The sequence below is a fragment of the Ictalurus punctatus genome, chromosome 24 (assembly GCF_001660625.3).
Source record: "Ictalurus punctatus breed USDA103 chromosome 24, Coco_2.0, whole genome shotgun sequence".
NCBI lineage: Eukaryota > Metazoa > Chordata > Actinopteri > Siluriformes > Ictaluridae > Ictalurus > Ictalurus punctatus.
In genome coordinates, this window is record NC_030439.2 from 16,740,343 (window position 1) to 16,754,577 (window position 14,235).

The 14,235-nt window shown below is 41.5% G+C and overlaps 1 protein-coding gene across 2 annotated transcripts in view; it reads left to right on the plus strand.

The window, feature by feature from the left end:
• hycc1 (hyccin PI4KA lipid kinase complex subunit 1) overlaps positions 1 to 10,667 on the plus strand; it is a 42,951-nt gene extending 32,284 nt beyond the window's left edge. For both annotated transcript variants that reach the window (XM_053675289.1, XM_053675290.1), the window contains exons 8-12: positions 2,154 to 2,270; positions 3,328 to 3,415; positions 3,636 to 3,795; positions 6,138 to 6,452; positions 8,928 to 10,667. In XM_053675289.1, the coding sequence (XP_053531264.1) occupies positions 2,154 to 2,270; positions 3,328 to 3,415; positions 3,636 to 3,795; positions 6,138 to 6,388 (616 nt within the window). In that variant the 3' untranslated portion in view covers positions 6,389 to 6,452; positions 8,928 to 10,667. The remainder of the gene's footprint in view (positions 1 to 2,153; positions 2,271 to 3,327; positions 3,416 to 3,635; positions 3,796 to 6,137; positions 6,453 to 8,927) is intronic.
• Positions 10,668 to 14,235: the final 3,568 nt, after the last annotated feature.

The following is a 14,235-nucleotide window of genomic DNA, read 5'->3' on the forward strand; positions in this document are numbered from 1 at the left end:
AGCATTCGCCATGCCTGATCACAATGTCGTTAACTCTACTGTAGTAACCGTTTCGAATGAGGAAGTGGAATTTGATGTGGTGAACACAAATGAGCGGCGTGATACCCACACACACAGACACATGCACACTGAAACGTCCCAGTGCCATTCTGCTAAATATAGGCAGTCTTGAAACGCTGCTCGACCAATCAGATTAGTGAAACAGCGTTTAATTGTTGTATAATATCTTTGAGAGTGTAGAGTAAGGATAATTTGTGTCTAGTTAAGTGAACAACAAAATATAGAATGCTTAACACCTCACAAAAGTGTGTTTGTGATGTTCGCGTCCCTTCAGGTTTATGAAAACCGCTTGTGCGGTGGCCAACACCTGAAATCCTCGCACGTGCCACCCCAGATAAATCCTCTCTGCTTATCCGCTTCCTTCTGATCCTCTTAGACACTTAAACCTGGGAACGACTCCAAGCTCCCTGCGTGGTCCCATGAGCCAGTCTGAGGCCTGCTTGCCGTTAGTCTTTCCCACCCTCATCACACATTCTTAATTAGCATTGCACAGCGAAGTGTCGAGCACTCTGAGTCCTGAGCGATCAGATCTGCGCTAGTGCAGTGAGAGCAGAAATCGCCTCACACTCCTCCGCTCAGAAACCGGACAAAGGTCTCACTAAAGCTCCTTCGTAAAGTCTCATGACGGGACACGTGACTCTGCACGTTCAGCGTGCAGGTTCTTCTGAAAGATGTCCCGAGCGGTCAAATGGAAAGGAATGGCGGCTCTGAAATGTTAGCAGCTGTGCACAGCTGTCTCGACTGTGCAGTTGATTTTGTATTTAGTCTTTTTCTGCTGATCTGTGATCATCAGACTAGGTGAAATTTAAATGAACCTGTCGCTTGAAAAGCAGTGATGGTGTAAGGTTTGGTACAAAAGTTTCTATACCCTTAGGAGAAAATGCTGGTGACCAAAAATGATCAAAAAAATGAATTAATTCAAATATTATAAATGATATTAATTAATCTTTGCCTTGATACCTGCTCCAACCAGTTGGATCCTCTTAGTTGGTAATTCATCTCATATTTTAATTTAATTTTATTTTATTTTTAAAAAAATAAGTATTCTGTACTATCTGTATTCTATTCTGTACTATACATTTTATTTGTTCATTTTTGACAAACTTCGAGAAATCACTGCTTTCTTTAAATCAGATCTGGAGTTGTCCTAAAACACTAATTACAAAAGTACACCCACATTTCATTCAACATCGGTATTAAAAAAAAAACCCAAAAACAAACAAACTGCATTTTAAGTATAAATTGTAAACAGTGGGGGGTGTAAACTTTTGCACTGAAATGTTTAAGTCTGGATTATGGAGAAAACCAACTTTTATATTGGGAATCAGTGAGCTGTGTTGTGCTGTAGCAGGAATAAACACAACTTTTGAACTTATCTATCTATCCATCCATCCATCCATATTCCCTACCGCTTATCCTACACAGGGTTGCGTAGGAGCCTGGAGCCTATCCCAGGGGACTCGGGGCACAAAGCGGGGGACACCCTGGACGGGGTGCCAACCCATAGCAGGGCACATTCGCGCACACTTTCACACACTACGGACAATTTGAAACGACAATCAGCCTCGTGTCTTTGGACTCGGGGAGAAAACTGGAGTACCCGGAGGAAACCCCCGAAGCATGGGGAGAACGTGCGAACTCCGCACACGCTGGCCGGAAGCAGGATTTGAACCCCTCCCCAACCCCGGAGGTGCGATGCAAACGTGCTAACCACTTAGTCACCGTAAAAAAATAAAAAAACTGATCCCAAGTACGAAATCCTTTCAGTGTAAATCCATATTTTCCACGGTAACAACACAGAACTTTAGGCTTTTATGCATACTGTATAAACTTATGGAAATGTCTGTGAGAGAGAGAGAACTGGAGGCAAGCGAAAGTTTCACAATAAGAAACACAAGTCCGTACAATCTGCTTCAGTATGCTCATGTGAGTAAGGCATTATTACTACTTACACTGTAATCATCTTGCAAACATCCCAAGCAATAACTCTCATTGTCCACACCAATTTTATTTCTCCGTTTGTTCCTCCGGGACAACATTGCAGTAATATTAGTGATGTCCATGCGCTCACACGTGTCTCGTCGTCTCTGCAGAGTGTGTATCTGTGGCTATCCGAGGCAGCAGGTTCGGCGGTATAAAGGCATCAACAGCAGGATGCTCGTGACATCGGAGTTCCTGGTCCAGCTGATCACGGGCATTCACTTTGCTCTGTGAGTGACTTCTGTTTGTCTCTTATTGTACCAGAAGCACTGCATGCCTCCAGTGTGTCTTAGTAGCAGATCTGTACTTTTAAATCTGTTTGTGAATTTTTATTTATTTATTTTTTTTTAAGTCTGTCTTTAGAGACTAGATCAAGAAAGATTGGTTAAAGGTGTTTAAGTATAAAATAAAACGTACCGGAGTGTGCCGGTTCAGGAAAATAATAAACTACAGGATGGTGTGATGTGCCCTGATACAAAGCTGAGTTACCGTTATCTCAAAGATGCTTATTTTCCTACAACAGCATGTTTTATTCCTCTTAATCCATAGCAATTAGTCAAGATTTTCTTTTATTAAAGAACAACATACGGTACGTTTTATTGGTTTGTAGTTATTACATTTATTGTTGTGGAACATCCGGGAAACAATTTAGTCCCTATGATTACTTGCATTCTGAGAGATACATGCAGTAATTCCCTCACCAGCCTCTCTTTTGTGCTTTTGGAAGCACATAAAATTTAAAAGAAATTGTAATAAAATGTGAATTAAAAAAAGACACGCTTGTCATGTTGCTGGGAAACCGGAGCGTGCAAAAGTCGTCTGTCCAAAAGACTCTCGCGGGGAAGTAAACTTTCACTGGAGACTCCTTCCATAAACGTTAGACTTTACATTCTTGAAAACGTCCCCACGTCAACGATGACGTATTTTAGACTTGGATCATGTGTAATGTCCACCTTTTTATAAATGTGTACACGTTGTTACTATAGAAACAATGATGTATTAGAATGAATGCATTAATAAATGAATTGCAGCTGGAACTACCGCCTGATCTGCTATTCCGATTAAATCCGATTAAAGAATTCAACCGCACTGTGGTATAAAGACGTGTAATAATCGTACCATCTGAAAAGATGGATTTTTATAGAGACGGCTTGGAATGGATTTGGCCTGTTTGTTCATTTCAGGCTTCTGTTTGGACAGAATTTTGTAGTTTCAGCGCACAGGAGATGAAGATCCTTTAAAGATTCACTCTTATAATTTCCTTTGTGCTTTTCTGTCACTCTGTAGGTGTAACGGAGAGCCTGATTTGGGCTCCAAAGCTCTGGATGACGTGCTGTATCGAGCTCAGTTGGAGCTTTACCCAGAAGTCTTGCTGGTGGGTTCATTTTGTGTCTTTTTATGAAGGGATTATAAAGATCTGCAGCAGTGTCTACTAATTACTTGCCTCTTTGCATTTGTGTTTTTTTTTTTTTTTTTTTTAGTTCTGTTTTTTAGTAGATTTATTCTAGCACATTACACTGTACCACTGTCTGTCTTTCAAAAGGATCATTTGTTGTGATTTGTTAAATTTCAGTACCACTGTTTGTGTTTAAAAGGTGGGAAACGCCATCAAGTCGTCACTCCGTGGTGCTGCTCTGAAGTCCAATAAGGAAGGTACGCGGTCCATCCAGGTCGAGATCACGCCTACTTCCTCACGGATCTCCAGAAACGCCGTCACCAGTCTCTCCATCCGCGGCCACCGCTGGAAACGGCACGGTGAGCAGCAGGAGCTGTCCACCTACACTCCATACTGTGACAGTGTGACCAGACCTTGTGCTCTTCTCACACTTTTTACACATGCAGGGGGAACAGTGTGTCTTCTATCCAGCCCAGCTGAGATCACGCCACTGTGTTTCTCCATCATATCTCATTCTCTCTCTCTCTCTCTCTCTCTCTCTCTCTCTCTCTCTCTCTCTCTCTCTCTGAGTGTGTATGTGTGTGTGTGTGTGTGTGTGTGTGTGTGTGTGTGTGTGTGTGTGTAAAATAAAAATCACACACATAGTGGGGGGAAATAAGTATTGAACAAGTCAACATTTTTCTCAGTAAATATATTTCCAATGAGGTTATTCACATTAAATTAAAAATATTAAACACGCTAAGTAAGAGCAGTTCTCCAAGGCAAGGAACCATAAGGAAATCCATAAGTAATTAATTTACAAAATGAAATCAGCTGGGTTAGTAAATTGATGCTCTGTAAAAAGGTTTTTTGTTACCAAGGTGTCACACAAAAAACATCTCATGATGGGTAAAAGCAAAGAGCTCTCTCAAGACCTTCATAGCCTTATTGTTGCAAAACATATTGATGGAATCGGATACAGACGTATTTCAGAACTTCTGAATCCTCCAGTAAGCACCACTGGTGCTTATTTCTCATCTTGATCTCCTCCCTTCGTTCTCTACTTCCATGGTGAAATAGCGAGGCTTCCTGGCTGTAAGCAGCCTGCAGCTGTAGCTGCGTGGAGATGCGAGCTGGTACTGCTGACTGCTATTAGAGCCTGTCATGCTCACGTCTGCAACGAAGCACTGAAGAAATTACAGCTTTGTGTTTCTGTAAGCTGTCTCAGCAGCCCGTGCCACAGAAAGCTCCAATTAAGCATCACGTCACATGCAGCGCTTTCTTCCTTTACTTCAAGTTGCATCTTAAGTTGAAAAGCTTGAACTGTAACTTAAGGTTTGTGTGTGTGTGTGTGTGTGTGTGTGTGTGTGCACATACTGAAAACATCTTAATTCATTACCAGAGCTGCTCCTCAAAAAAAAAACAAAACCTTAAATATTTAGTAGAGGTCGACCGATTTTTACCGATAGCAATAACTGTCGGGCGGTCCCTACCTGCCGGTAACCGATTAATCAACTGATAGTTTTTAAAATTCATACTAAATGAAAAAACAAGTCAAATATTGCTGAACTTTATTACAAAAATAAACAGTACTGACTGTACCATGAAAATGTATATTTATTAACTATGAATAAATATTAGAATAAATATGTACATCCAAACTGAATAAACACTCAAAACAACAAATAAAAATAGGGACATCTAAAATTAATTTAAAAAAAAAACAAAAAACACAATAATATTGGTCATTGATGGTTTTTATTTCGCCTCTAGAGGCCGCTCTCGTACCCTTCTCAGCCGCTTCAGCAACGGAGGCAGCCGGCATAAACAATCGCTGAGGATTTTTGCCGATTAAACCGATATATCCAGCAATCGATTATCGGTGCCGATTAACGGGTAAATTCGATCAGTCGGGTGACCTCTAATATTTAGTATTCGATTGCATTTTAATATTACTGTTTCTATCATTTATACTGCTACAGAGTGACGTATTAGCAGGAGCGCTATACTGTGTTTTCATATCACGTACACAGTGAAAATCATCACCACCTTAACTGCATTAAATCCTGAGGGGGAATTTTCTTATACTGTTACAAATTCATAACTCTTCTTGTTGATGATGTTAGGATTCAACTTACCCTCAAGGAGGAATGTTTATTATTTTTATTCAGGCCTCCCAACACTGTTAGGCAGATCCCTCCATAGTCACTGTATATGCTCAATACATAGGGTATAACAGGGTAGTATTGTACTGCATGGCCACTAGGACCTCGTTAGAGATTCAGCCAAAGGGAAAAAAAAAAAATCAAGTCCCGTTCAGGGTGTATTCCCTCTTCACGTCTGGGATAGGCTCCGAATCCACTGCGATCTTAACCGGTATGAACCGGCTCCTGAAAATAAATGAATGGATGAACTGGAAAGTTGATGGATCAGTTGAAAATTTGTAAAATAAAGTATGCCACAAGTGTCTACATCTAAATCTAATCTCTAAAAATAAGAAGACAAAAAATGTCACAAATATTCTTTGACTATTTATCAGCAAGTCCCTGCTCTTGAGCTTTAGGAACTCTGTCATTCATTTACCATTTTCATGTTTTGCTTATGATTTCATGTGTATTGTTTGTGTCTAGTCAGTTGAAGTTTTGTTTTTATTTTCATTTCAGCCGTCATATGTCCATATATGTCTCTATATCTGTGTGTGTGTCACTGTCATCCCATTCAGAGTCTCAAGAGAACAGTGTAGACTCTCCAGACTCGACTCCAGTCGGGCCCGTCCCCATCATTAGTGTTACGGGGGTGAGCGGCGAACGGGTGGCTAACGGCGAGGCGCTTCGTGCCAGGACGGAAGCAGAGACGCTGGGGGGCACCACTGAGCTGGGGCTGGACCCTAGAGGTCAAGAGGTCAGGAGGCAGAAGTCTCTGCGGAGGCATGTGGAGGACGGGACGCCCTCCGCAGGGAGGCTCCAGTTCTAGAGCCCCTCGGCCCTCCACACACAATGTGACCTGATATCCCTCCCCTCTCCCTTTAGGCCCAGAGGTACTGTGTGTGTGGGGGGAGCTATGTTTTAACCGGGCAGGGTATAAACTTCTCCAACTTTAACTTTGCATGATTGGCCTGGAGATGCTACAAGGAAATTAAAACTTCTTTGTTATAAGCACCTAGTAAAATTTTCGAGAGATTTCAAGCAGCAGATTGTAATTTTTGGAGCCCTCTGCTGCCTGTGAGGTGAACTGCAACAGCAGTGAAAAGACCACTGAGCCTTCTTTTTCCTCAAATCACCCTCACCTCCATGGCAAACCAGTTTATTCCATACAAGTTGCCTTTTTTTTTGTAGCTAAAGAGGCAAAAGTGTTTTGGTTGGTTGGGGGCGGGGCTAATTTCTGCTGTGGAAAAATAAAATAAAAGCCATAAATGAAGACAGGTCAGACTGATTGCATGGCTGTAATTAGAATCACGGTTTTGTATATAAAATATAAAATTAATAAATAAACAATTTTACTTGGGGGGGGGGGGGGGGGGAGCTTACAAACTGCACCTTTAAATAAATGTAACGGTTTACATGACGAATTTGTTGGTGCTTTTTAAATATTGTGCTGAGATTTCCTTGTGAGGATCTAGGCGAGCTTATCTACCTCTAGGACTTTGCTAAAATCTTTTCCTAACTCTTGTAACATATCCTGCACCCATGCTCTGCTTCACCATTTCCCATCTTTCATCTCCATTGCCATCTTTCATCTCTGCATTCTCTCTCCATCGCATGGCACACTGGACGCCAGTGTTTTCGCGCAGTTGGATTCCCCGAGCCGACTAACAACTTCACGAGTCAGAAAATGACACCTCTCTCCTTACTGCAACTGAAACAACGGCCTCGTGAAAAGTAATTTAGCTGCAACGCTTGACTGCTGGGTTGCTATGGGAAACCATCGCCGTGTAGATGGGCTGCAATATCAGGGGCAGCTCGAGATAAGACTGCAGCCTGTTTTAATGCAAACCACTTGGATTAGGTGCTCAGAAACCTGCTTCAGATTTCATAACCAGTCTAACACGCCTAGCTGGCCTGTCTGCAATAATCTGATGGGTTATGATGTCCTTTCCTTTCTTTGCTTGTCGTATCTGGTCTTGTGATTTCCTTACCCTGTCCTTCTCCTTCTCTCTTCCTTTCTGTGTCCTGTTCCATGCCTGTTCTTGTCCTATCTTTTCCTCATCTTCTCTTCCCCTGTCCTCTCTTAACTGTTCCTGTCCTTTCCTTCCCAAAGCACATTTGTAATTTCATGACTTTGCTCTATGGATTGTATTTATGCTGTAATTTACTTAAATGAAACACACATCTGCAATTAATCACCTGAAGACTGGTTTCTTTAAAGTACCTCTGAACTCTCTATAAAAAAAAATATATTAAAAAAAGGAGGGTTAATTCCTGTTGGATGGCTACCTCTGTCTGTAAATTGGTGCTACGAATACGTTACGGACATTTAAAACTGTCCGTCACTGCACCTAACCCTCGCTATCTGAACGTAAGCTAGAAATCCAGAAAACTGTGGGTGTGTAGTATAAAATTAGTTTCAAAGAGACCCATTTGGACTCTCTGTTTTTATATATATATATATATATATATATATATATATATATATATATATATATATATATATATATTATATATATTTTTTTTTTTTTAAAACCCCACAAACACCTGGGGGGGGGGGGGGGGGGATCTCCTCAACCACCACTTGTGTGTAGGATGATGTGATGGCAGCCATAGTGCTCCAGAATGCCACCACACACCAGCTGTTAGTGGAGAGGAGATGGGGATTATTAGGGCCAATAGGGGAATTTCACCAAGACTTCTTTTATAAGAAGTGTCCTGGGATTTTTAATGACCAGAGAGTCAGGTCCTCCGTTTAACCTCTCATCAGGAAGACCATGTTTTTTTTTTACAGTATAGTGTCCCTGTCACTATTCTGGGACATTAGGACCCACACAACATGGTGAGCTCCCCCTGCTGGCCTCACTAATACCACTTCCAGCAGCAACCTTATTTTCCCTAGGAGGTCTCCCATCCAGGTACTGGCCAGGCTCAACTCTGCTTAGCTTTAGTGAGAAACCAGGTGAGAACTGCAGGGAGATATGGTCTGGTGCAAGTGTGGGTATCTCCAGCACATCTTCACTTTCCTCCCAGTTGCATGCACTAAATTTGAATGTGTACTGGGATCCATTGTGTGTGGTAGTTGGTGTTTAATGGTTTAAAATAACATGTTCTGGGGTACTTTGAATATGCCAGCTGAATATCCACTGTTATCGTTTCATGGAAGCTTAGAAAGGTGAGGTGTGTCTGAGGAGTAAGGTGTAGTGTGACTCGTATGATTGGGTATGCAATCATTATCTCAAAGGATGAGTGGCAGAATTTCAGGACTTGAGAAGTCCAGTCTGCTCGACACACCGCTATAGTAAATGCCGATAGAAAACACTCGAACATAAAGCTGAGGCGTATAACTCCTTCCTCTTTTGTTACAGATGCAGTGGATCTGGGTTCCCCGGAAGAGCTGATGGAGATCTCGGAGGTGGACGAGGGCATCTGTACACAGGCCGGAGTGAAGGAGGGCAGCCCGCCGATCATCGTGGTGAGCAGCACCAACATCACGACGAGCATCGGGAAAACAGCTGGCAAGGGCCTGCGGCGCCTAACGGGCAGCAAATCCAGCAAGGACAAGGAGAGGGAGAAGGAGAAAGAAGGAGAGGTCTCGCGCAAGCAGTCGTGCGGCCGGGCCATGAGCGAGAACTTGGAGCTGCTCTCGCTCAAGCGCCTCACGCTCACCTCCAGCCAATCAGTGCCTAAAGGAGGTGCGCTGAGCCTCTCGCGCACGGCCAGCGCCGCCTTCTCTCGCTCCTTCGAGCAGGTCAGCAATGCGCTGGGCGTGACCAACCGGGCATCAAGCCCCGCCTCAAATCACAGCCCCAAGGAGAACAGGCACTCAGCCTGCAGTCTGCAAGAGGAAGCCTACATAGAGCACCTGAGCCCGGCTAACGTCAGCCTGCAGCTCGGCCCGGACGCGTGACGGTACCGATTCGCTTCCAGACCTGCCGAATATTGAGCCATACTTTCCACTGGTGTCCTAAAAGAACTCGCAGTTTGTCATTTCTTGGAGGAATCAAGAGACCACTCCTGCCCCCTGGTGGCAAATCAAAACTGTTGCACCTTAAAGAAACTCCAGTTCTTTTTATTTTTGTGGTGTCTTCTCTGAAGTTGTGTTTAAAAATGTGTGTGTGTACAAAAATAAATTTGTAAAAATCCACTTTTCCTCGTTTGTATCATGAACTTGATACAGTGGATTGTATGTAAAAGTCTGACTTTGGGATGTAAAAGATATTTTTGATGCTGTACTGATTTCTCATTTCTGCTCAAGTAGCTTTCCATCCAAGCAGAGTGTTGATTATGTATGCAAAGGATGGTTCCTTTGCTTTTTAAATATATGTGTGTGTGTGTGTGTGTGTGTGTGTGTGTATGTATGTGGATGGGTCCTAAAATAAATTTGGGGTGAATTTTCACTGCCTTCCTGTATGTACTTGGCTTTAAGGAAAGCCATCACTATTAAACGAACACTCCTGATTCCTGATACTTTGGCAATATATTGCTTTTTAAATCCCCAAATACTGAAGTCCCATCAAGATTGATTTTACGAATTTTAAGACCAAACTATAGTATTTGTTTACACGTTACAACTTCTTCATGTTGTATTTTCGAAGCAATAGCATTGTTTTGGCAACCGAATCTGACTTTTGTATTGATTATTTTTTGTACGTAGTATAAGCAGTGGTGTTGCACCGAAGTAGAATCCAGTATTAATGTGACTCGAAGGTCGAAGACCCAGAAACAGTTGGTGGGACAGCCAAATTGTTTTCACCATTTAATCCTTCTTGGTTTTTTATATTATTATTATTATTATTATTATTATCATAATCCTCGTCTCATCCTGTTTGGTGTGAGCTCTCCTGTTTGGAAGAGTTTTGTGATTTTTCATACTGAGCTGTCGGATTGCTTTTATTGAGCAACTCTGACAAAACACTGTGGTATTGTAATGAACTTGTGTGTTTGTTTTGGAAAAATAAAAGCCATGATTATTTTTTTTTTTCCTCCTCCAATTTTGAAAATGTTTTACAATAAATATCTGGTCTGAAAAGTTGATGCTTATTTGAGGTTGTGCTTTTTTTTTTCTTTCTTTCTTTCTTTTTAATTAATAAATTGAAATGGTTGAACAGCATCGAAAGCTGTGTATTATTTATGCATGTAAAAGCATCAATATTTATTATCAAAAGCGTGACCATCTGCATTCGAATCGTGGGAATTATTTCAACCCTTCACAATTTCAGCCCTTTGACCAGCTTTAGTGTTTGTCTAAAACGAAACACACACCGATCGTGTCATTGCGTTACACCGGGGCTAGAACCCCCAAACGCTCATGCACGAAGGAGGAGCTGTCTGAATGGCTATTTTTACTCCTGGAAACACTTTAAGAGCTGCTTCATAGTCATTCTGAAACGCTTAATGATTACGGATTCATCAATCAATCAATGCAGTTACTGATAGGTAATAAATCAATTGGAAACCATAAAAGGCATTCCTATATATGGAACAAACCATGTCACAAAGGAAAAATAAATCATCATCATCGTCATAAATAAGAAATAAATGGACTGCAGTCTCTGTGTGGTGTGCACACTTGAAAGAGTTGATGGATGATACAAAGTGTTCAGAAACACAGATGGTAGTGAGAAAGTAAAAAATCCCAGAGTTAATGATGTCATCTAGTGCAAACACCTTATTTTAATCGGTTACTTGATTCCTGTTTGCTTTAATAATGCACCCTATCAGCTGTTATCCTAGAGACTAGCTAATTAAACCTCAGAGTAAAGAAATATTCCTTTTCTGTATGTGGTTTTTATACAAGACTTGGGCATAACATGCTCCTAAAGCTGACGTAAAAATGCATATATAACCTACAGAGACAACGTAAGAGGACAGTAATATGTACTGCATTGTATATTCTCTATAAGGATAGATCTTCAATTTTCCAGACACTACTGGAACTTCAAATGGGATCGGGTTCTACGGTCAGATGAAACCAAAAGAGAGCTTTTTGTCAATAAACACCATAATAATAAGTTTTATAAGTTATATAGCGCCTTTCCACAAGCTCAAGGACATGTTACACTTCATATACATTTATCAGGAAAAAGTACATTAATATACATTTCAACAGAAGTTATAACAAAGCAGGAAATAAAACATCAATCCGTAATAGACAGCACATGAGAATAGATGTGTTTTAAGCTGAGTTTTAAAGATAGATATAGTGGAGATCTCACTGAGGCTCTGAGGTAGAGAGATCCACAGTTTAGGTGCAACGACACTGAAGGATCTCCCACCGAACGTGGATAGACGATATCTAGGGACAATGTGGAATCAGAAGAGCGAAGAGTGCGTGCTGGTGTGTATGGATGCAGCAGATCACACGTACAACGAGGTGCCAGATCATTGAGAGCTTTGTGTGTCAGGAGAAGAATTTTAAAGTTAATACGGCCTGAGACAGGCAGCCAGTGAAGACTAAACATGATGGGAGTAATGTGTGCAGAACGCTTGGTGTTAGAGAGAACTCCAGCTGCAGAGGTTTGGATGTATTGTAATGGGGCAGTAGTTTTAGCTTTTCGGCCAGGAAAGAGTGAATCACAGTAGTCGAGACGTGATGATATGAAAGCGTGAACTGGTGATTCTGCATCCTTCAAACCGAGAATGGGACGAAGTCATGCAGTGTGACGTAGATGGAAGAAATGGTTCATTCTTAATGGTTTTAGAGGGTTTGGTCAGATTTACATCAATATTGACACAAATGTCAATATTTCTTATAAGTGTTTATGGACCATCAATCATGATCTCGGTTTTGTCAGCATTGAATTTGAGAAAATTACTGTTTAACTAAATTTGCACATCATTGATACAGGGAGTGAATGAGCTGGTGGCGTGTGTTTCGTCAAAACGTGCGGATATATAAATCTGGGTGTCATCAGCATAGCAGTGATACCTGAGACCATGACGACGGATGATCTGTCCTAGTGGGAGAACGTAAATTATGAACAGTATTGGACCTAGTACAGAACCCTGTGGGACACCCTGAGTGAGAGGAGCAGTAGGGGATTTGTTTTTCCTAACTGAGATGAAATATAGTCTGCTAGTGAGGTAGGAAGGAAACCAGGATAGAGCAGTGTCAGTAATACCAATATCCGAAAGTCAGGAAAGGAGTGTTTCTCACGTCAAGCAAGATCAGAATACTTAGAAATCCTGAGTCAGCAGAGAGGAGTAGATCTTTAAGGACCTTCAAGAGAGCAGTTTCGGTGCTGTGGAATAGGCGAAATCCAGATTTGAAAGGGTCAAAGAGAGTATTATCTGCAAGATGTGATTGTAACTGGGAGTTTAGATATTAAAGATTAGATATTAAAGGCGGATTAGAAACAGGATGGTAGTCGCAGAGGGAAGATGGATCTAAGTTGGGACCCTTAAGGCCTGGTGTAACAGCTGCAAATCATTTTAAGATCAGTTGGAACAATGGCAGATGCAAGAGATGTGTTTAGCGTATGTGAAATTGGTGCCGAAATGACTGACTCACAGTGTTTAAGAAGGGGGGTTGGGGCAGGGTCCAACTGACCCGATGATGTGATGAAATCACTGACTGATGATGGGTAAGTGGGAGTAAAGTTGGAGAAAGGGTGGACAGGGTGTTCAGACAGAAATTCTTGCAGAGGATCTTCATAAATGGTTGATGTGAATGTTTGGTAAATGGAAACAATTTTATCCTGAAAGAAGTGCAGAAATGAATCACAAAGTTCATGAGCTGTGTGAGTCCTGAGCCGGCGAGGGAATTAGCTTGTTCACTGTAGCAAAGACGGCTCTAGGTCTACAACTTGCTTGTTAGATAATAGAGGAGAAGTACATTGAACGTGTTGAGTGCTGCTCTGTACTTCATCTGATGTTCTGTAAGAGATAATGAATGAACTGTGAGGCACGGTTTTCTACAGGTGTGTTCCGACTCTCTTCATTGCCCGGAGTTTAGGAGTAAACCAAGGCGATGAGTGAGAAGAGGGCACCAGCTTTGTCTTGATGGGGAAGTGCTCCTCAAGAGCAGCTGAGATAGCTGAATTATAATTGGAGAGGATGTTTTTTAGGGCAGGACAGTTTCAAAGAGGTAGAAAGTAAGGATGTACAAACAGAGGTGGAGAATGATGAGGGGTCGGCTGCTTTTAGGTTGCGATAAGATACTGCAGTTTTCTTAGACTTAGAGTGAGGAAAATTTTATGAAAATTCTATAAGTTTGTGATCGGAGATGCCAATTTATGTACCAGTTGTAGAAACATTATTAAGACCTGATGTACAAACTAAGTCAAGTATATCTCCATGTGTATGGGTAGAAAAATTCACATGCTGTGTTAAATTGATGCGTTCAAGAACATCATGAGTTCAGTTGTATTTGGACAGTCAGTATTAACATGGATATTGAAAACACCAAGCAGTATAACATGGGGAAACATAGCACAGGCAAAAGTGAGTATTTCACAAAGTTTGGAGAAAAAATGAGGCTGATACTTTGGAAGTTGAAAAATCAGTAGAACAATGCCATCTCGACAAACAACAGCTAGTCCGCCCCCTTTTCTGTGCTGTCGGGGGTTTAGATCAATATTTGTATCCGTCTGGAGTAAGCAAATTTAGTTGTAAAAAGTCATTAGGTGTTTGCCAGGTTTCAGTTAGTAGTACCATGTCCAGTTTTTTTTTTTT